Source organism: Cryptotermes secundus, unplaced genomic scaffold (genome assembly GCF_002891405.2).
Source record: "Cryptotermes secundus unplaced genomic scaffold, Csec_1.0 scaffold842, whole genome shotgun sequence".
NCBI classification, from domain to species: domain Eukaryota; kingdom Metazoa; phylum Arthropoda; class Insecta; order Blattodea; family Kalotermitidae; genus Cryptotermes; species Cryptotermes secundus.
Genome location: NW_019736407.1, coordinates 429,108 through 453,427, shown reverse-complemented (window position 1 = coordinate 453,427; position 24,320 = coordinate 429,108). Strand labels below are relative to the sequence as shown.

Here is a 24,320-nt window from a genome sequence, read left to right as displayed (position 1 = left end):
TTGCCTATTTATGTGTTTCTTATGCTGTCAAAATAAACAAAAGTTACATCTGTAAACAACATTAAAGGACAGGTCTTTGTAATGGAGAAGCAGTGTGTTTTCTACGAGGTAGAAGCTAAACTTTTGAGTACTATGTAGACGAACTTCTTAAAGCAGCACACTTATCAGAGAAATGTTTGGGAACTGCAATATTCACCAGAAGCTTTGACAACTGGCTAGAAGTCACTGTTTCCGGCAGGTCATGCGATCGACTATCGCGACCCAAGTTCACTTGATTTTGCTACTGCGTGCTTCTCATGTTGCCCTCCTGATGTAAATTCGTCAAAATAAACAGCTTCTGCATTAAAAGTGAGTAAATGTTCTTCCCAAATTATTCAATTCAGGCAGTAGAAGCAATAAACTATATTCGATCTACTAATAAAAAGAGTTGCGTCGACATCAGTTAATGACGTAACCGGGCTCTTCAGTATTAAATGTCATTACATTCTCTTTTAGCATCATTTCGGTATTCATACGCCGGTAGGGAATTGTAACATGCTCACACAAAACTTTCCTGTCGTGAGGGTGCCTACACGAGGTATATGACATGTGAGCAGATGGACTATTCACGGAATTGGTTCATATCTACTATGCTGTATCTACTATGTTCTTAGATTTCAGTACTAAATAAAGTGCGTGTCATATGTGTCTTCTTCTACCATATGATCTGTTTATTTCCTTAAGAATATTAGTCAGATTAACTTCACACGTAAAGCAGTAATAACATTGTACGTAAGAATTGCGTATGTTGCTTCAAGCCGTTAACTGGTTAAAGGTGACATTGTCCCTGTGCTTAATTACTTAAGCACTATGCTTTGAACATATATGGAGAAGGGAGGTATACCTCCACCTTTCTTAACATCGGCACTAGATGGAGGTGAGTGGTCAGCTTCACGCCCCTGTCGCTTTAACCCCGAGGAAAAGCCCACGGTACCGATTACATAGGAGCCTGGGTGAGCCCCAGGCTCGGTATGGACGCTGTGGAGAAGAGAAAATCTTACACTGATGGGAATCGAATCCAGGCCGTCAAGTTCGTAGCCGGTCGCTATACCGACTGACCTAATCCGGCTCCTGAGAGGTGAAACGGTAGAAATTTTAAAGAAAACAGTCGTGAAGGAGGCTGTCTTCTGGTATGCAACACCGTGTAGTTCGGTAGTTCGTGACGTTTCGGTTGAATATGTATCACTGACCTTGCGCAATTTTGAGCTACCATAGCAACCAGTTGTTCAGCATGAACGTAATTTATGTAGTAGCAAGTAGCCTTTTGTTTCGGTGCATCGTGTCTATTTTGTGAGTACTGATAATTCTTTCTCCTGGATATTTGAATTATAATTAAAAGGGCAAAGTTGTCCCCGTGCATAATTTATTAAGCTCTACGCCGTGAAGGCGTATGGGGAAGTGGATGTATAGATGTAGGTTTTCTTGACTTCGGCACAAGTTGGAGGTGAGTGGTAAGCTTCATGATCCTGCTGCTTTACCCCCTGGGGAAGAGCCCCCGGTGCCCATTGGATAGGAGGCTGGGTGGGCCCCAGAGTCAATCTAGACGACGTGGAGGAGAGAAAATTCTTGACCCTACCGAGACTCGAACTCCGACTCCTTGCTCGTCCAGCCACTAACCAGTCGATATACCGACGCTTTACGATTAATTATTTATGCGTGTTAATCGCAGAGATGGCGTTAAACTTCGGCCTCGACGTATCATCCGGCAACATGTAGGTCTGGAGAGGAATGCGGTAGACAGAAGGGGGAGCTGGTAGTTCGAAAGCTTGCATAACAAACGACGGACATTCCCGTTGAATTCTCAGCCGGCGTTTCAGTATTTGTTCATGAAAATCAGTTAACAAAAATGTGTTATTATATATATATATTCCACTTACGGACCACGACACAGCTCAGGCGATTAAGCGAGGTGAAACTTTGGGATCAGTCCCATATGAGTGGGAAAGTTGGGTCAGGTGTTAGCGATTACGTTGCTGTTTCGAATATCCTGAAGTTTTTCGTGGTTCACCTCAGTCTCTCCAGGCCAGTACATTGAAACAGGCTACGATCGTTTCCTTCCATTTCTTCCAATTCATCATTCATTAATTATCCCATTATTCGACGCCATATACAATAATTTCAGGTACTGACAGTGCCTTTAAAATATAAATAAGTAAATAATTAAATCCTGGATGATTTCATGTGAGATTCGTGATGGGCGAAGTGTCACGGGTGCCCGATATTCTCAACATTTCTCTGATTTTCTCCTACTGATCATCTTTACACTTCCCCTCCACCCGAGATGTACGACAGCTCTGAACAGGCAGCACGTTATCACATCCTCAGCCTTAAGTTGAGAGCTCCATCTGCTTGATTACAGGGCAAAAAGAATGCTTTTAGAAAAGCCATATAAGAATAATTACATTTTGTTATACAGCCTTGCAACTAGTATTTATGGACCACCTTCGTTACTAAGTCTTTCAGTTCCTACCAAATAGGGCGGAGGCGCTTTATTTCAAATACTTTTGGTAGGAGCAACTCGTTTATAGAATCATGAACCGTTAGTACTTTCTTGCGTTCAGGAAGTTTAATATGTCTAGTGTGAGAATTAGTACGAGTATGTAGTTAGATCAGCATGTACTGTCTTTGCTCGCTTGGAAACCGGGATCGTGGGTTCGAATCCCACTCAGGGCATGGATGTTTAGTTTGTTCGTGTGCGTTTCTCTGTGTTTGTCTACAGGTAGAGGCCTTGCGACGAGCTGATCACCCGCCCAAGGGGTCCTACTTAATGTGTAAGATCTGGAAAAACCGAAGTGAACGGAGAAGTTCAAGGAGGTAGGCCTAGGCCCACTGGGGCTGTAGTGCCAAGGAAAAAAAATGTAGTTAGATCTAACTTGCGGCGCATATAGAGAAATCTAGATGAAAACAAAAATGTCTTAAAGAAAATTTGTCCTCGAAAACGGTAGTAAATTTCGGACAGGGGTGGTTTCTATTTTGGATATCGTTGTATTTAAACAGATGCGATTCATAAAATAGAACCGTAATAGAATGAAAAGAACAAGAGAAACGCAGGTCTACATTACGTACGTTCATTTTATTTTTTTATAAAGAAGGTAAGTAAAGTTGTCCCTGTGCTTAACTAATTAAGCACTACGCCATGGAGGTGTATGGGAGAGTGGATATATAGATCCACGTGCTCTTGGCCTAGGCATTAGTTGATGATGAGGGGTCAGTTTCACTCCCCGACCATTTTACCCCCTGGGAAAGAGCCCCGGCACCCATCTGATAGGAAGCTGAGTGGGCTCCAGAGCCGATCTGGACAACGTGGAGAAAATTCTTGACCATACCGGGATTTGAACTCCGACCCCTTTGTCATCCAGCCAGTAGCCAGTCGCTATACCGACTGCACTATCCCGGCTCCTTTTTATAAAGATGAGATTGTCATATTTGAAATATATTAATTACATTAATATTTACGAAATAATCACATAGTTTTCAACAGAAATTAACATCAAGTTATGTCCTCATTCGAGTCACAATTCAAATTCACAAAAGTAGGTCTTTCAGGAATTCCATTTCTTTTTCTTTTACAGCCTCCGCTGCACTTCTCATGGCGTCTATGGCCCATTCCTTTCTTTCAGTATCAGCCAGAGAAGAATGAATAAGATATCAAGTCTATATAAAATGAGGTTCCTAATTTCGGGCGCTCGAAAGTCGCAACCATGTTAAGTATCGAAATTAGGCAACCCAGTACTAATTTAAACATGACAGCATAACGGAGAATTGAAACTTTAGGAAGCGATATAAACACATGACACACATGTTGTAATGTATATAATCAAGTTCATATAAACAGTGTGCAAGTTAGAACGAACGTATTGTTTTGAAACCTTAGCTTTGTTAGTGAAAGCATTACATCAGAATTAGCAGAAACACACTGATGGCAAGGCAACACAGCTGCCTCGACGCCCAATCTATCGCTGCTGAGAAACTGGCCGGGTACGAGGTATGAAATCATGTGCCCTCCACTGCAATCCTGCCCTTACTTGCTGTAAAAAGCCACGCTATCCAAAATTAGGGGTCTTTACCCTATTGCTGAAAACAAAAGCACTTGCTACGCATGCGTGGCATAAAGTGTGTAAAATGATCACGCTATGTAAGTGTCAGCATGTATGTCCACGAAGATGCTCGGCTTGTTTCAAATGAAATTTGCTACTGTAGTCAACAACGAAAGTTCTGTGGCTAATTTCATTTTCGACGCTTTCACAAAGAAAATTTAAAACAAAAAAATGTGCATCTCATGTACTCCATATTTTGCGTGTGTCTGCTTGCAATACAATTCGAAACCGTTGAAATGATAATCAGTAAATATGATAGGCCTATTTGTGTATCCTACTGAAAGTTGTCGCCATATTTCGATTCTGGCAAATGTTAAGGGAACAATCGGAGACACTATATACATACGTTTGTGCTGCCATCTCTAGTATAACTCGCTAAACGGTTATTGCATTTAATAATGAAGGGAAGGAAACGTTATAGAGAAAACGAAACATGTTTTACATTTTACATAAGTCTAACGGTTTTCCAGATGATAGGAAAAAGTGAGAAAGCTCGTTGTAATGGTTAAACCATTACAAGTACATAACTTGTCTCTTTCTGGTGCGTTATTTTAAGGCATTGTCAGTATTTAAACAAACAGCGATGACTGAATGCTGATAGATTGGAAAGAAGCCTTCATGGCCTAACTGAGGGACTATTTTTCTGGAGAAACTGAGGAAACCCATGAAGAATATCAGTCAGGGTACCTGTTGGGTCCTAAATTTTTATGCATATTGTTTCAGTAGTGGTGAACTTCTGTTTCCATGAAACTCGAAACTGAATATACTCGACTTTCTAAAACACAATTAAATACTAAGTAATTCTAAGTAAGTTAAGTGCGTCACAGTTACTTTCAATGATTCTGCACAATGGAACCACATATGTAGAACCGTAAGATTTTAACTGTGACGCCCATGCAGGTACCCCTCTTTACACTGATTTTGAACAATGCGATTTAATTGTTATGCCTTCAACTAATGTAAACCGAATTTAATTATTAGCACTGACTTTAATGTGAACTGCATTATGGGTGACGGGAAGGGTGGGTGAGGCGTGTGGGTGGCAAATGAGGGACAATTGTGTAAGATTTATGCGATTTCAGTTCCTACTATTTTATTTTTTAAATACGGTACACCTGTACCAAATTTCGTGGTAAATTTGGGGCGTCTTTAACTCGAAACATGGCACATAATTCAGTTGGGTTGTTTCATCCTATGCGCTTCGGAAGTGGAGAATTCTTTATTGCTAGGACGAAAGTCCACCACAAAATCTCATTTTGAGTCATTTTAACATGTTAACATTTTCAAAAACTGCTTCCCTAAGACTCATTTTCTATTATATCGACTCATGTTTGAGCTGCTTGGAGGGGGGGGGGGTGACAAGCCAAGAATCTTCCATAAATTTAAAAAATCAAAATTGAACAAGAAATTCTGGAAATAACTTATCGCCTAATTTCTTTATAACGATACGATCCTCACAGAAAACAAAAAACTAGGGAGGAACACAAACAAACAGACAGCAAGATGATTTCGTAAGCCTCCTGACAAAAATTAGAGGGAATACACAGAGACGGGCACACAAAAATGCGGGCACAGAGCGAGAGAGCAATATGATCCCATAAGTCCCCTTTTATAGTTTTAAAATAAAGACATTTTGCTAAAAATAAGTAAATTTACTGAACATTACTATTATTTTAACAAATACGTGTATATTTTGCTATGCAGAATATTGTCTTATGTGACTTGAATGTACATTATAAGATAATTTTCTGGCTTTCCTTCTTCTTGGAAAATTGTCTGTACACTTAGTAAAATCTCTGGGGTGCCCATGGCCTTCTTTAGTTCTCTGACGCTTTGTTCAGGCCATGCCAAATTTTATTTAGTTAGTCACTGCAGAGTACAAACGATTCGTTCCTTATATCGTGTTCTTCATTCTCCGGTTAGCTTGTTCCACTTCGAGCTAAATATCGCCTTTAGCACACTCGTTAACAGCTTCTGTCTCTGTCCTTCGTCAGAAACAGACCAAGTCACACACTCACACAAGACTGCAGATACATTACAATAGTAACATCTGTCTAAGTTCTGACTTAGGAACTCTGTGCCGTCCAAGTGCCACGTCGTTCCTTTATTGGAAACTACATGTTTCGGCCCGACCTCCTCTGTGGTCTAGTGGTCAGAGTTCCTGGTTACAGATCCAGAGGTCCCGGATTCGGTTCCCGGCGCTACCATATTTTCTGGGAAGTAGTGGGTCTGGAACGGGGTCCACTCAGCCTCATGAGGATAACTGAGGAGCTATCTCAAATAATAGTGGCTCCGGTCTAGAAAACCGAGATTAACGGCCGTGGGGATCGTTGTGCTGACCATGCGACACTCTCTATCCGCTAAAATTGGCACTAACTTCGCCGACAAGCGACGGTCGCTCGGTCAGTATAGTTCGTTTGCGAACTAAAGCCAAGGATTTCTTTTTTTGTTTTTACATATTTCGGCCTAACTGGCCATCTTCAGGTGTGAAGGCTGTTGTATTTAAGGATTTGCTGCGGTTTGATTTCCTCTTATTGTAGTTTCATCACGAAAACACGCACAACGAACGACTATGATGGCGGCCCAACACACAACAGAACTCCAGCTCCAGCAAGAACATTCAAGGCAGCCACAACCAAGAAACCAAACAAAGCCAAGAGCAACCCCGTGCAACCCACATAACCTAAATAAACAGAGGTAATAAGGAAACGAAGTTGCACTTAGGCGGCACAAATCTCCAAAGTCAGATCTATCCAGTGCAACAGGATGCTGAAATATAATATTATGGCCTTTCTAAGCTATTTCTAGGGGTTCGCCATGCCTTGCAGAGGTAACCTTCATCATCATCATCATCATCAGTAATCTGTCAAGACGACAGGTCCACAGTCTCTTCCAAAACAATTCCTCCACTAAAAAAGCGATCTAGAGCTTTCTCCTTCAAATGACAGTAGCCTCTTCTGTCTCCAAGGTCATCCAGCATCTTCTTACGTCTTCTTCCTCGTCTTCTTGTCACTTCTATCCGCCCCTCTATTTTTCCTTCGACAACTTCTTTTAGAAGGCAGTTTCTGCGTAAAACATGACCAATCCAATTAGCCTTCCGTTTTCTTATTTCGTGTAGGATATTCCTCTGCTCACTGACTCGAATTAACACTTCTTCATTTCTCACATAATCGGTCCAACTGATCTTCTCCATCCTTCTCCAACACCACATTTCGAAACTTTCCAGATGTTTCTGATCTACTGCCCTAAGTGTCCATGTTTCAGCCCCATACAGAGCTATGCTCCAAATGTAGCATTTCACTAGTTTCTTCCTCAAATTTAAGTCCAATTTGCTGGTAAAAAGATTCTTCTTCTTGCTAAATGCAGCTTTTGCCATGGCAATCCTGGATTTAATTTCACTAGTACACCTTCCATTATCTGTTAACAAGCTACCCAAATATTTAAAACATTTCACATTCTCCAGTTGTTTTTGGTCTATCTTTATTGTGACTGGGGTTCGTTGTCTCGAAATTTTCATTATTTTTGTTTTTTCCACATTCATTTCCATGCCATAGCACCTTCCAATTTCCATTAGTCTATCAATCATGCCCTGTAGCACATTTTCTTCCTTAGCCATTAACACGGGGTCATCTGCATATTTCACAGTAGGTAACCTTACGGAAGGAAAATCCAAGAGTGTCCAACGAGATATCTGGTACAGCGGCTATAAAACCTATCGTAGGCTGAAAATAATAAGAAAATATATTTCTAATGATGACGTAACAATGTACGTCGCTATGATGCAACTTTAGAGATGCTTTAGAGAGTTTTACCAAGAGCTTCGCTTTGTGTGTTCATAGTCCATTTATAACACCCAATACTAAATAAATAAGGTTTCAAGAAATTCTTCTAAACAAGTTTTCTTTTTAAATAAAAATTATAACAGCTGATGACAGGGATACTACTGTTCTCAGATCCATCTATCGGCAGAATTAATACTACCTACAATCAGCCCCTGTTCTCCCATAAATTCACGCAGCATCATTACGATATTACTGTATAGAAAGATAGGCCTATACGTAGATGATATTACTTCTTTGAAGCTTCAAGGTAATGTAACAATATATAAATAATTTAGTTTCTACCTCACAGAAAATATATTGCATCTCCAACACAAAGCCAAACCAGATAATCTTATGTAGAGAAACAATCGCTGTGTATTCTGAGACCCGTAGGCAACACATGAACGCACTCTGTTGGCAATAGTCAGAGTTCAGAGTTCTGTAGTATTACAGCGGTTGATAAACACAGCGATCACCGAGCATCTGAAGTTCTATTTGGAAAGCAAAGGAGAAGATAAGTTTCTGAACTGCTTGGTAGCATGCACTTGGTGGCAAGTTTGACGTGCTCCTAATTTCAATACAAATAACACTGGGAATTGCTGGGTTTTGGGGACTTTATCGATCATCCGGTAAAGGTAAAAAAAAGTAAACCCCCTGTGCTTCATTACTTAAGAATTACGTCATGAAGTCGTATGGGAAGTGGATGCACGAGTATAGATTTACATTCTTTTGACCTCGTCACTAGCTGGAGCTGGAGCTTCACGCCCCGGAATACTGGATGATGGAAAAAGATCAAAAACCTAGTAATTCTGAGTGTTATACACCATTTTCAGAAACCTTTAGAGTCTACGAATATAATTATTTATTACTGAAGTTCTCTAATTCTTCATAGGCTTAATAATAAACTGAGTGTTTTGTTTTGGCTGACAGTATTTTCGGTCACAGTGATGATCATAGACGGGGAATGGTCACTCTCGGATTGGGTCATCCTGCTAACAGGTGTATTAACAGTACTGTACCTATTGGGAACGTGGAATCACAATCACTTCAAGAAGAGGAACATTCCCTATGTCAAACCTCTTCCATTTTTCGGCAACATGAGACCAGCAATATGCAGTAAGAACAAGGAGCACTTCCCTGATTACATTCTGAGAATGTACAGGCAGCTGGAAGATCACCCTTATGGGGGGGTGTTCAGCTTTATGCAGCCCGTGATCATACTTCGGGATCCTGAGCTCATCCAAAGGGTCACAGTGAAGGACTTTGATCATTTCACGGATCACCGATCTTTCTTCGATGAGGCTACAGAGCCACTCTGGGGTAAATCTCTCTTCAATTTGTCAGGTGAGTAAGGATATAAGTAGGCAAGTACAAAACAACGGACCTATGACAAACGTTGGGCCATGGTTTTCCAGAATGACCCCCCAGGTGTTCTTTGTTTAAACACTTGTCTTAAAGGTGATATCAAATATAGGCAGCAGTTAAAACTCTAATACGAGGGATAGTCATTAAATAGGTCACAAATGGATATAAAAAGCAAAACATGTGATATTCGAAACTGAAAAGAAACATTTCTCGACATGTCCAATACCAACATTGATAGACTTGTCCCATCGCTTTACATTACGTCGAAACCCGCAGCAGAGAAGTTTTGACTATTGTCTCAGCCACTTCTGTACATCCATTCCAACCTATTCGTCATCAGTGAAATGTTTGTTACGTTTCCAACCTACGATCCCAATGTTTGAGCTGGCTAAGACATTTCATGCCTTAGACTTTGCGGCCACTGTGATCGGCACAGGAATTTTTGGAAGGAAAAATGTAAAGGTATTTTATGAAAAGGAACATGTTCTCAGTATAGAACAAGGCGAAGCCAGACACAGAAAATACAGTACAAGAGGTAGTCAAGTTTACGACCGTACAAGTGACTAAGCTGCCTTTGTAGCATAGTATAAGTATGTAGAGATGTTCTGCTCTGTAAAGCCTGTACTGACAGAGGGCCTGTATGTAGTGCACAAGCAAGAATTTTCAGTAAAATGCTACAGTGTATGTGCAATAAGTACGATTGACGAAAGGCCAAGCATATTCATAAGATAGAAATCCATACTCTCGTCAGAGAGGATGTTACGTAAGGGTTTTGGCCGCATGACTCAATGGGCTTGGCTCCAAGACCAAGTGACTGGCGGTAAGCCGCCAGTCGTAAAGCAACCCCGAGTTTGACCTAAAGGTTTTACATATAACGAAGATATAAGAACATATTTTATTTAATTTACGACCCCTCTGCTTGGGATGGAAACGTCGGACTTTTAATTACGTGATTGTTATACCATTTACTCTAAATACTCTAAATACGTGTGCACATATATTTTTTTGCCTAGAATGACCGACACTATGTCTTCCCAGAATACTGACATTTCCTCCTGGGACATCTTTTATGGTTAGAATTACTGAGAGCGTTGTGAAATAAACCGTACATAAATAAACACATTCGTTTCCATTTCTGCTTCACTGGATTCCAACATTCATGAATAGACAAACGCGTCGCTATTAGTTCTATTGGCTATGAATTTGCTAGAAGTATGACAGAAAATATCTCGCTGTATATAGGGAATAGACTAAGGGCTGGATGACTAAGGTCTTGGGGTTAGGTCCCAAACAGAAGCAAGAGACTTTCACCTTCAATACAGTGCTCACACTGTCTGCGGGCCCCATTTACCTTCCTATCCATTGGGTACCGGGTTTATTTCTCTGGAGGTAAAATGGACGAGGGCTGGTCAGAATAGCCGAGCGGTCTAAGGCATGAACTGTCTTCTCTCGCTCGGACGCTGGATAATGGATTCGAATTCCACTCAGGGCATGGATATTTGGTGTGTGTATATGTTAATTCAGTTTCTGTCCTGTGTTTGAGTAGAGGCCTTGCGACGAGACGATCACTCGTCCAAGGAGTCCTACCGTCTCTAAAAATGATCATGAAACTGAAAGAAGAAGCCAGAGCCCACGGGGGCTGTAGAGGCAGTTAAAAGAAAGGTACGAGACGTCAGGCTAACATTGAGTTCCACCTAGTGCTGAGACTGAGAATGCACTGAGTTGTACCTCAACGTCTTAGTCGTATGGTGCGTAATTAAGCAGCGGAACACACTTAGATATTCATGGGGAAAAGAGAGCACTCAATCTAACTGTGCTGCTCAGTCTTATGAAGATAAGTCCAAAGCTGCAACTTTGTTTTTCAGATGAGCGCTGGAGGAACATGAGATCCATACTGAATCCTGCCTTCACATCCAGTAAAACGGAGGCCATGTTTGGGCTGGTATCGCAGTGTTGCCAACAGATGGTAGAGTTCCTTGAGCAGTGCTACCAACAGCCACCTGAACAGGGCTGCTTTATTCAGAGAGGTATGAAATAAAATTGAGTTTCTTAATTAGTTTGAACAGGGAAAAGACTATGAGAGACAAATGGTTAGAGAATTCTTCCCTGTAAACTAAGAAACTTTGGTATCTTACTAAAATATTACACGGAGTCACAACCTAGAAGACGGTGATCTTTAAGGAAAACTCGGTTTCATAAGTTCATAACTCTTTCTTCGCCTGGTCAAACTTAATAATTTATCAGATAAGTTGCTGAAGAAGAATATGTCTGTAATAGACTGAGAGCGAGAATTTCGCTGAGAATTATTATCTGGGATATAGCAACGCGTATCCCATTGAAATTCATCTGACGTTTCCGAGGGACATAATCGGCTTGCCACCAGTTCTCACGCTTACTCGAACTGAAGATAGATGTGATATATTCCTCCGAAACGTTGGTTTAATTTCAAATGAATACACGGCGATGTATTGCAAAAGATACAGCTCTTCCTAACCACCGCTGTCAGACCCTCAGATCTTACATGTTATGATTAATACTGACAATACTGTGTCTGACATACGTATTTTTGAGGGTGTCCATGATCAGACAGTGACGTAGATCGTTACGTTTTAAGAAAAAAATTATTCGATCTATTTTCAAGATACGACGGGGGACGAAAATCCCTATACCGGAGATATCAGCGAATATACGGGACTTTTCTTCCGTAAGGTTGGCAAGTGAAAAATGAAGCCATATCNCTTTCATCATAGTCATCGCCGTGAAAACCTCAAAACTTACACAATATCAAAGATGATTTACACAGAATACACCTGCATATTCATGAATGCGCGACTTATGACTTTATTTGCATAATTTCCATCAATAAGCTGCAAATTCCAACTACATACAAATTATTTTATTTATTTTTTATTTTTACAATCTACTAAATATACATAAATAGAGTAATTAGCAAAAGGGATGGGTGTGTGTAATAATGAAGCAGATATCATCCTCCGATGATTCTCAGGAGCTTATCTAATGAGATCCTCTGGCCACATTCTGTTTAGTCTTCCTTCTATTGCTGGTTGGTTGAAGAGGTTTATTATTAGTTGGTTGTTGTTTTGAGTGGTCCGGTTTTTGTGTGTTTCTCCGCGTAAATTCTGATGACATCTGTTACGTATGGTATGCCTAGACCATTATGTAGAGTAGCGTTTGATACGTACCAGGGAGCATTAACTAGATTTCTTAGCGCTTTGGATTGGAACGTTTGGAGGATTTTTGTGTTGGAAGGTTTGCTGCATCCCCATAACTCTATCCCGTAGGTCCAGACGGGTTTTAGTATAGTTTTGTATATGATTATTTTGTTTTCAAGAGAGAGCTCTAATTTTTTGTTGATTAGCCAATTCATATTTCTCGTTTTGAGCTCTAGTTGTCTTCTCTTGGCTTTTATATGCGTTCTCCACGTTAGTTTTTCGTCAAGGTGGAGTCCTAAATACTTAACTTCTTGTTTGATGGGCATGAGGGTGATGCTACTAACTTGCGCCCAGACAGCTCTTCTTGCTGTAAATGTTAATTGAGAGGATTTTGCAGGATTTACTTTGATTTTCCATTGTTCCATCCAGTATAGAATGAGTTGAGGTGTTGCTGCAGTTTTTGGAGGCTGTATTTAGATCTTGGTCTGATGACATTATTGCTATATCATCGGCGAATGTTGCCATTAGCGTATTGTCTGTTAGTGGGACGTCAGCTTTAAAGATTAGGTACAGAAAGGGGCCCAAGACGCTGCCCTGTGGAACTCCTGATGGTATTCGGATAATTCATCATCGATTTTGACTTGATAGTAACGTTCGTTCAGTACGATTTTATACTAAGATATAATTGTGCGGATAGGTTCATTTTTAGTTTATACAGTAATCGTTTGTGCCATACTTTGGCAAGAGCCTGCTGAACGTCGAGAAAGACCGAGGTACATGTTTTCTCTCCTTCGATGCTTTCTTTTATTTTGTTAACGATTCTGTGGCACTGTTGGATTGTGGAGTGATTTGCTCGGAAGCCAAATTGGTGCGTAGGGATTATGTCATTAGTAGACGTTGTTTCTGCAAGTCTTTTAAGGATGAGTCGTTCGAATACTTTGGATAGTGTGGGCAGTAGGCTTATCGGTCTGTACGAGCTGATTTCGGGTGGCGGTTTTCCGGGTTTGGGTATCATTATGATTTGGGCGTACTTCCATTGCACAGGAAGGTAGCACAGTCGCATCATGCAGCTGTAAATAGTTGTTAGTAGTACGATGGCTTTCCGTGGGACATTCTTTAGTAGAGCTCCTGTTATTAGATCGTATCCGGGTGCCTTGTGAAGGTTTAGCAGGTTTATTGAACTGCTGAACTCTGTTGGTGAAAAGGCTCTTATCGGTGGCGATAACTGACAGGAAGAGTTTAGGAAGGTTTCGACTTCGACCTCCTTGTTATTATTGTTATTGTTGTTATTTTCGTTGTTTGGTGTAAAGACTGTTGCAAGGGACTCAGCGTAAATATGTTTTATCTTTATTTGTCCGTGCCTAGCTTCTGTCTTGTTTTCTAATCGGTGGTATTGCAAGTGTTGGTCTTTTAAATTTCTTTGTGGCTTTCCACAGTGAGTGATCGTCTGGTGATAAGTTTGCTTAAATTTAACTTCAAAATTTCGCACCACTACCATATGTGTGATTTTTGACATGGGAAAAATATTCTATTAAAAAATTAAATCTATCCTTGTAACAGGTCGTGGAGGATCATAGGCTTTTGAGACGTCGAGGCTCCCACATTTTCTAGACAATCGGCTCACAGATGGCGGAGAGGATGTCAACCTTACGCGCCGGCCGCCCTTTATCCCCAGAAGATTCCTGGCGCTCATTTCTGTTAGAGGTTGAGTCTATCCCCAGGACCATAGTGTGACTGAAAGATTACGTCAATTGAAAAATACAATGACCTAATCGGAATCAAAACTGCGACCTTCCGGTTTCTAGCATAGTGCGCCAACCATAGAAGTCCATACCTAATTTATATGTGAGATATACTTTAGGTCTAACTACATACTAATTCCACATGCTAGACACAGCTCTTGAGCAGTTATGGACATGAAACCGAAAGATAAATATAGATTTCGTATCGTTATTGTTGCATATGCCATAGGAACTGAATCCCTTAACATAAGTAGTGTACTTTTTGAAGACTTTTTCCCATTAGCAAGCGGCGCAGCTATCACTCACACCTCAGAAATTTGCGCAGGTTCAATTTTACATCATTTATGACGTTATAAAGTACACGGTGTGTCCAGGATACGTTAGGAACTTTTTTTTTTGCCCTGCAATGCCATCTGTTGGCGAGTTGTGGCATTAAGATTCTTGTCGTTTCAGCTCTGGCTGTCTATAATTTCAAAGCGCAAGCATCGCTGCGCCATGTATTCTGACCTTGAATGTAACAGTACTGTTCTGACGCTCGTCGGAAAATGGCGGTTGAACAGAGAGCCAACAACAAATTTTGTTTGAAATTAGGCAAAACAAACTGAGAAGCGCACGAAATCATGAAAAGTATGTACGGTAGTGATTGTAAATATTCGATAATTCCAATTATCCAAACCCCCTGCTATAGTCACTCATACACGTGATAACATTTAGAATAGATCGTACTTCAAAGTGTTAATGACACTCATGCACATTGCAAACGGAAGTTTCATCATGTCTTTCTTATTTTCCACGCAGATTTCGAAATGCTGGTGCTCGAACTGAAAGAACTGTATGCCAGATACACCAATGATGTGATCGCTAGAACTGCATTTGGAATTGAAATCGACTCTTTCAAGAACCCGACAAACGAATTCTATATGATGGGACAGAAAGCTTTTAAAATTGGTCATCTTCGAATGATGAAATATTTTGGTTATCTGATCTCTCCAAAACTCATGCAGGTGAGCTATACCATCTACATTACGCGTACACTTTCACAAAATATTTTCGTTTTTTCATGGTAGTGATGGTGTATGAGAAGAGGGTGTTGAGGAGAATATTTGGACCGAAGAGGGATGAAGTGACAGGAGGTTGGAGAAAACTGCATAATGAAGGGCTTCATAACTTGTACTCTTCTCCAAGTATAATCAGAATGTTCAAGTCAAGAAGGATGAGATGGGCAGGGAATGTAGCAGGAATGAGGAGAAGAGGAATGCATATAGAATATTGATGGGAAAGCCGGAAAGAAAGAGACAGCTGGGAAGATCAAGACGTAGCTGGGTGGATAATATTGAAACAGATCTTAGATAGAATAGGGTGGTATGAACTGGAATGATGTGGCTCAGAATAGGGACAAGTGGATGGCTCTTGTGTACACTGCAATGAAACTTCGGGTTCCATGTAATGCTGGGAAGTTCCTGAATAGCTGTAAACGGCGGCTTCTCTAGAACGGCTCAGCTCCACGAAATTAGTTAGTTGCTAGTGACTTAGATTTAACTTATCTAGGATCTTGGATTCAAACACACAATTTTTAAAGGAAACTGTAGTCCCTTATTAAGAAATAGGAATGTTATATATATATATGTATATATGTATATACGTATAAAGGTGTGGCACACTATGTACAACTATTCGAGGACACGACTAATTAATCTTAAAAGAAACAAAGATGAAACTACATTACGCCATTATGCATTTCGTTATTTACTTACTTACTTACTCATGGAGCTGAGCCCTTCTGGAGGAGCCGCCAATTCTGCAGCTACTCAAGAATTACCCAGCATTTTATGGAACCCGAAGGTTCATCACCGTGTTCACAAGAGCCCTCCACTGATCCCTATCCTGAGCCAGAGCTATCCAATCCATCCCATCCCATCCCATCCTATCTCTCTAAGATCCATTCTAATATTGTTCACCCACCTACGCCTTGGTCTTCCCTGTGGTCTCTTTCCTTCTGGCTTTCCCACCAATATCCTATGCGCATTCCTCGTCTCCCCCATTCGTGCTATATGACCTGCCCACCTCATCCTCCTTGACTTGACCATTCTAATTATACTTGGAGAAGAGTACAAGTTATGAAGCTCCTCATTATGCAGTTTTCTCCAACCTCCTGTGACTTCATCTCTCTTTGGTCCAAATATTCTCCTCAACACCCTGTTCTCAAACACCCTCAGTCTATATTCCTCCATTAATGTCAGAGACCAAGTTTCACACCCATACAGAACCACAGGCAAAATTATAGTTTTGTATACTCTAATTTTTATGTTTTTGATGCATTTCGTTACCATGGTTACTCTCAGATATACAAAAATCAAGAATTTTTTCTCTTCACATTGCAATAATTTCCTTGTGAAATGGCGGAAGGAATTTTCTTGAACTCGAACCGATGCATTTAACAGCAAAATTAACAAATCCTCCAAGAGGAACATACAACCTCCCCTAGAAGCCTGTAATCTCATTGCTGATGAGAAGAATTCATGTGGGAGAACAATTGGAAGTAGGTTGGCTGCTCCTATTAGTTAAACATGCCACATGCGCCGATTTTTTGTTGCATTTGCTGCACCCGCTATTGCTTTCAATTTCCAAAGTCCTGGCTTCGTTCCAAGTAATCCCACGACTTTCTAAATGATATAGTTTGTTCAGTAATTCGAGTAGGCTCTTTCTATTAGACCCAACCGGATTGTTCCATCCACCATTTCACCTGAGAATGGAAACAGATCCAGTTTCCGGTACGTTGTTGTCTTTACAATACCGGATGATGAGTAAAGTCCAAAAACTCAGTAACCACGATTATCTTACTTTCTTTCTTCGCACAATATTCCTTTATGATTTCTTTCCATCTCCAGCAAGGTTCCTTAATATCTTCCAGTACTCGGCTGAATCATTATCTTAGGAGTTGTCCCATGTCTCTGTCTTTTACATCTTAATTCCAATGCTTTTCTCAATGTCTTTATTGAATCTATTCTTTTTGCCTCATCGAACCACTACAATAATTTGTGTTCAGCTTTTTAACACACCTGAATCAACGCTTCTGCTCTAAAATTCGATTTTTAATTGTAATCCCTTCTTGCTGTTTCCTTCGGCTAAGTTAAAAGGTAAAACTATTCCTGTAGCAGGCCCATACGGTTATGAGATGACGAGGCTCCAACATTTTCCATACAATCAGTTCACAGATGGCGGTGAGGTTGTCAGCATTAAGCATCGGCCAACCTTTACTCCCAGGAACATTCTGTTAGAGGCTAAGTCGACCCAAGGTCCGTATTTCCCTCAGTAATTCTCGGAATAGAATTAATAAGGATGCTTCTGTAATACAGAAATTTATTCACATAAATTTAAGGCTTCAAGAGGTAAATTATTTAAGTTTTGGGTTCATAATTGTGTGCCGTTACGGGTGTCGCTAATATACCAAATAGAATCATGCTTCTGAATTACTGCATTGTCATTTAGATTGAGTTCAGGTCTTAAGGAGTTAAACAAAAGAAGTTTCTGATTTATTATTTTCTGCAGTTGCTTGGTGTCAACATCATACCGAAGAAAGTCACCGACTTCCTCAGATCAACGATTTATGAAACTGTTTTAACACGGGAGAAGGAAGACATCGTAAAACCAGACATGCTCCAACTACTCACACAAGCCATGAAAGGAGTCCTTACAGATGAGACCTCCTCGGAAGAAAGAAAGAAGACCGACAAATCAAATGGTAGGTGGTTATTTCTTTGTTGGAAACAAAATACAGCCCCCCTGCGAGTAATTCACGATACAAGAACCTTTTTATGCAGAGAAGTTAATATACTGATGTGCTGTGTCAAATCAATTGATGTAGGATGGAAACACTTGCCGGCAGCATTTAGTATAATTGCTGTATGAACCGTGGCTTATATGTATAATATTATATTATTGTCACGTATTGGGTGTATAACGCGACAAATAACTTCACGCCTTATTGGATATAGCGAATTTTATTCCATACTCGCTCATACAATCACACAATTTACAATCTGACAGTTACTGCCAATGGCAGTATTACAATTACTAGACTGCATACTCTTCTCTGGCCAACTCGAAACTAACTCGAAACTGCTGCCTTGAGAACTGACTGTGGATAGTCTTCACTGCTCCTTATTTAGCCCCGTTCCGGACAACACAGAAAACAGCCACGTAATAGGCATCACTGTTGTCTGGCGCCGTGTTGCTAGCAACGCTGTAGGGAGTTGTTTATGGCTGCGTAGCAACGACGACATCCCTTGGTCGCGTCACCGCTGGCGGGGTAGAGGAAGGAGTGTTGACTTGCCTGCTACCCTAGTAACGACAGCACTCTGATGGTGTTACGTCACCGCCGGCGGGGTGAGGGGTGTCCTGAGAAGGACGACACTTCAAATTATGTATATTATATGTATATTGTCAAGCGTTGAAGCAAACAATGTACATACTGCAGATACTAAAAATATTATATTTCTGGACATAATCCATCGTATTCTTTTTTGTTTAAAACACTCTCCTCTTTTAATTCATAACACAATGTTTCGGATACTGGATTCTGTCTCCGTTTTCAGGTAAAATCTACTTAGTTTGGCCCAGTCGATAGAGCTAGGAACTACCTGAAGACGGAGACAGAATCCATTATCCGAAACATTATATTTTAAATAAAAACAAAACGGTGTTTTGAACAGAAGAAATAGGACGATGGATAATGTCCAGAAACATAATATTTGTGTTAATGTACCATCATCACAAACTTAGATCCTATTAACTAGAGATACTGTATACATTTCTATATTATATGGTGCTGGGCCATTTCTTGCCTTCAATACAGCCGCAATCCATATTGGAGTGGACTCGTAAAGGTTTTGAAAAGTCTCCAGGGGAAGTTTACACTAATTTTCTTGAAGAACATCTTTCCTTTAGAGACGTTTGAAGTGTCAATCTGGTCCTCACTCTAGTCTCCAAAATCGACCACAGTTTTTCAATTATGTTCAAACTTGGTGACTGTGCTAGCCAGGTAAACTGTCGAAGTGCACTTCCACGCTCTTCAAACCATGACTGAACAGTTCCAGATGTGTGAATGGGGGTACTGTCGTCTTGGAAAACTGCATCGGTTTTCTGAAATAACGTCTGATCATGGGATGTACCTGTTTATTCCAACCTGTCCACATATTCACTTGCAGTAATTCGGCCATGAAATGTAACAATGGAACCAACAGAATATTGTACCACGATATTGCTGCCAAAACAATAGAAAAACCTCCCCCCGTGTTTCACTGTAGGACCCGAAACAGGCATTCCGTATTGTAGGCTTCCTTGGGTGTTCTTCAAACGTAAACTCTTCCTGATGTAGGGAACAGCGTGAAGGACGACTCTTCTGACAATATTGTCATACCATGCATTTCCAGCTGTCTGATTTCCAGGTTTTATGGCCGTGACACCATCGTTTACGCATCTGGGCATTACTTTCAGTAATCAGAGATTTAGAAATTACAACCCTACCATGGATGTTGGATTTGTGGGGCTCACGTCTTACAGGTTTTGTGGAAACCTACTCTTCAAGATGAACATTCAGTTCTTCTGACCAGTCACCTAATTCTGCAGTAGTTCTGTGATTTTCCGAAACAATCCTTCTCAATGCACGACGACCTATTTCTGTCAATGTTGATTTTCGTCCACTGTTCCTCTTCGCCGATGTTGTCTCCGATGATTCGTGTATGTCGACATAACCTTAGAAACTGTCACTCTCAAATCACCGAATAATGTGGCAGGTTTTGTCACAGATGCTCCAGCTAAACTTCACCAACCATCTGTCCCCTTTTCAAAATCTGACAAGTCTCCCTTTTCCCGATTCTTTCAAACGGACTGTCACTCAACACAATCGCTAAGGCACTGACACGAGCACTACAGAAGAAAATATTAAGTGTTCACAACTGAACTTCTTTCAATGTAGCCAACACAAATTCTATTCTTAATTTCTTAGTGTTTCCATTATTTTGTCCACCTGTGTATATATAACTTTCCTGCCTGTTTCCTCTTTTCTGCGGTGAAGTTAACAGACGGTAGTCAAAATTTCACCGTACTTTTGCTGATATGAAAGTTAGTCACAACTGCTAAAGTGATGTGTAAGTATTTCCGTATAATTCTTGGATGTGAGTTAATTCCTAATTTCCGCTCATCTTTTAATGACATGGGTATATTCCATTTCCTTTGACATTTTACAGATGATAAAACAAATAATTCGGCGTGGACTAACATTCAGTCAACATTATTTTCTATAGTACAGGAAACAGCTTAGGGACTTATAGACGGCATTTGCTTGATTAAAATTTGGCCGATAGTTTAATTAACAATAAAACACTTGAGTGTTATTCCTTCTCTGAAGACTTACCTGTTGTATGTTATGATAATGACAGAAAACATATTGCGAGCGAAGAATGACTACTTCTGCTTTTACGAGGGAGATTCCGTAGTGGATATACTTAGGTAAGTCAATAAGTAATTTACAAATGTATATAGAACTTAAACAAATAAGAGTACTGATTTGAAAAATGCTTTTATTTCTCAACATAATCTCCCTGTACATTGAGACACTTGTCCCATCGTTTCACAAGCCCCTGGAAAACAGCAGCATAAAATTCTTTGGGCTGCTGTTGGAACCAGGCGTGACTTCCCTTTCTACAGCTTCATAGTCGGGCAAATGTTCAGTAAAAATATGATTTATTATTATTATTATTATTATTATTATTATTATTATACTCGTGCTCCTACAAAAACGCGCTATTTAGCTACATATTCTGTCCACGTTAAATTTGTCGGATATAACCATAAATTTTCGCAGCGTCGCCATGTTTGTAATTTTCGACTCATAATAACATTTGAAATAAACTGCATAGGCATGTCTATGGTCTATCTCCATTGAAAATTTGGCAACTTCAGTACTTCAATAGTTACCGTCATCAAACAGAAAGTCTATAACTGATTATACTAGTTTAGTGCGCTCGATGTTCCGGTTGGATTTAATGGCGTATTGTTCAAATGAAGTTCCGTGAAAGTCGGTCAGTTACTTCAAGAGTAGAAAAAGGGGACATATAAACACGGAGGTTTGCTTTTCATATGCCTACACACGAAAGAATACAGGTGGATTCCGTGCTAAAATGATCACTGCAGTCCTACGTATTATCTGTTAACATGCGCTACTTCAGGACCCTAAATTAAATGTTACTAATAGTGCTCTTGCCGGTCACGGTAGCTGAGCGGTCTAAGGCATGCACTGTCTTCCCTCGCTCGGAAGCCGAGATCGTGGGTTCGAATCCCACTCAGGTCATGGATGTTTGTGTGCGTCTTTCTGTGTTTGTGTACAGGTAGAGGCCTTGCGACTAGCTGATCGCCCGCCCAAGGAGTCCTACCGAATGTGTAAGATCTAGAAGACCCGAAGTGAACGGAGAAGTTCATGGAGGTAGGCCTAGGCCCACTGGGGCTGTAGTGCCAAGGAAAAAAAAATAAAAATATAGTGCTCCCGCCTCACAAGTTTGCGAGTTTTTCATATTGTTGATGCTGATTGTAGGGAATTATAAAGCACAACATTGGAGTTGCCTCAAATGGCATGAAATTCATACCCAGTTTTGTGGACATCGGTTAAATGGTTCTAAAACTCAAATGGAGGTCACACACGTGGCGATCTATATGTCTATTTCGGAGGTTTGAGGTTCACATGGAAGTGGCTATGAAGAGTGCGAGTTTCTTAGATGTGACATCACGTAGCGTGGTAGATTAACAACGCTTCGAAAGAACTTTTTGTCTCCAGCTTCAGGGTATAAGAGTAAAGTACTTTTCTATCCTGTAAACTGAAGCAGCACGTCCCTCTAAAATGTTAGCACAGATCTAACAGAATGCATGGCGTCAAATTCCAGAGGACGGTAATCGTCATGAGTCTGTTTCCTTTTTCTTTAAGGAATAAAACTGCCTAAACGAGATATCTTTGGCCCTTCGAAGTTTCAAGGAGTCGTGACTGACACACAGTTACTAACCCTTTCCTCGTGTGTTGTCAGAAATGGATATGGACGACATAGGAGCTCAAGCCCTTATGTTCTTCTTGGCGGGTTTCGAAACGACTTCCACGCTTCTGTGCTTCGCCTCTCATCAGTTGGCCGTCCATCCGGATATACAGAATAAGCTTCAGGAGGAGATTGATGCAACTCTACAGCAGCACGGAGGGAAAATCACACACGAAGCAGTACACAGTATGAAGTACCTGGACATGGTCGTGTCGGGTGAGAATATACATTTGTTTTCATTCAGCGCTAGCATATCGCCCGTTCATAATTCAGTGGCAAGTCTCATCATTTTTATATAAGCCTTTGTACTATTAACTTCCCCCTTCTTTCTCCCGTATTCCTTTCCAGAACTACACGTTATCGAGGGAAGCGTCGAGGCCGACCCCCCAAATCCCACGAATAACATGCACTCTTAAAGTCTCTTTTTTACAGCATATTACACTTCATATATCCATATCTAAACACTAACAGTATTCACAGAATAGATACGACACTCTAAAAAAAAAGAAAACTCTTCGCTCGTTTGTGACCGAATACATGACCTGTGTTCATAGAGCGTGCTGATACTCGACAATTCATTTTTATGATGGCCTGAAATTGTGTAATGAGAATGGTAAATTTTATGCTTAAAACAATTTTTACATATATATATATACATATATATATATATATGTGTATATATATATATTGCCACGTGTACGAGTGTAACTAGACGGGGATTGGATTGGATATTGGATTTCTGGACCACTTACAGATCGTAATTACAAGTAATTATAACGCTATCGCTAATCTTTACACTTTAAAAATCACTACAACACACGCTAAGCTTTTCAGTCTCCTGTCTCTTCACCAGTCATTCCTTGGTAACGGCTTCTAACAGGAGATCTCCATCTTCCGTGCTCGCTTTGTTGCCCACTGGTTCTTCATTGCACAGACTCCCTTAAATCTGAGTCTGAGTTTGATATTACGACCGACGATCAGTCGGTCAGTCGGTCTTGGAATAAAGCACCCACGTGGGGCTTACGACCAAATTTTTATTACTGTCATATACTTATGAGTTTGTTGATGTGGGGTTCTCTCTCTGAAGAGAGGACGGGTCTTCGTTTACAATTTCTGCTGAACTTCGCCAGCGCAGTAATTCTCGGGTCCAAGTCCCATGGGACTCGTGACCATATTTTACTCTCTCAGATTCGATATTTTCCTTTTCGTCGCCCCCTACGACTCGCAGGGCAACGGTGGAGGTATTCGATCCCGCCTACACGCGTGATCATCCCGTTAGGTAAATCTAACTTCGAAACTTGTCTCGGGTATAACACCTCGGGAGGAACCGCGCAGAAAACACAGTCTCCAAAAGTTCTTCCATTGTTGCGCGTGAAAGCTTTGCCATGGGGACATGTTTGTTTGCGAAGGCGTTACTCAGTAACGGCTGGGTATATTTGCTTATTAAGAATCTATTGCATAGCAGCGGATTTTTAATTATTTCGCGGTCGCTACATAGTAACTGCTCTACACGCTGCATTATACAGGGTTATTCATAAGTCCGTGAAACATTTAAAAAATTCACAACAAATAAACTATGCATCGGATCACGGTAATTCTTACGCCGATAGAGAATGAATCTCTCCAAGTCTTTTTGAAATCCTCCATTGCCTGCTAATCTCAGGCATCTTCGCAACCTTATCGCCGCTGCTGTGGCTGTGTTCAACCGTGATATGCTGACACGGGTGTGGGACGAAATGGATTATCTCATAATGTCTGCCGTATCAGCAAAGGTGGATGCACTGAGAATCTGTAAACTATGTAAAAAAAACTTGGTGAGTTTATCTCTATTTCAGTGTGAGGAAATTTGGTATCCGTTGCGTAGTTTATTTATTATAAATTTTCAAAATGTTTCACGGACTTATGAATAACCCTGTATATATATATATTGTGACATGTTGCGAAATCTGAGCCCCCCCCCACACCAGCAGTGACGCGGTGGGTGAGTCAGCGCTCCCCTCCC

The 24,320-nt window shown here is 40.6% G+C and overlaps 1 protein-coding gene across 2 annotated transcripts in view; it reads left to right on the top strand.

Moving 5' to 3' along the window:
* The window catches only part of LOC111869918 (cytochrome P450 9e2), a 39,644-nt gene that overhangs the window by 154 nt on the left and 15,170 nt on the right, over positions 1 to 24,320 (top strand). Inside the window, exons 2-6 of one of the 2 annotated variants that reach the window (XM_023861802.2) lie at positions 8,888 to 9,277; positions 11,188 to 11,349; positions 15,036 to 15,241; positions 17,787 to 17,979; positions 22,313 to 22,534. In XM_023861802.2, the coding sequence (XP_023717570.1) occupies positions 8,905 to 9,277; positions 11,188 to 11,349; positions 15,036 to 15,241; positions 17,787 to 17,979; positions 22,313 to 22,534 (1,156 nt within the window). In that variant the 5' untranslated portion in view covers positions 8,888 to 8,904. Of the gene's footprint in view, positions 1 to 8,887; positions 9,302 to 11,187; positions 11,350 to 15,035; positions 15,242 to 17,786; positions 17,980 to 22,312; positions 22,535 to 24,320 lie in introns of both variants that reach the window. The other variant, XM_023861801.2, reaches the window with a different exon arrangement.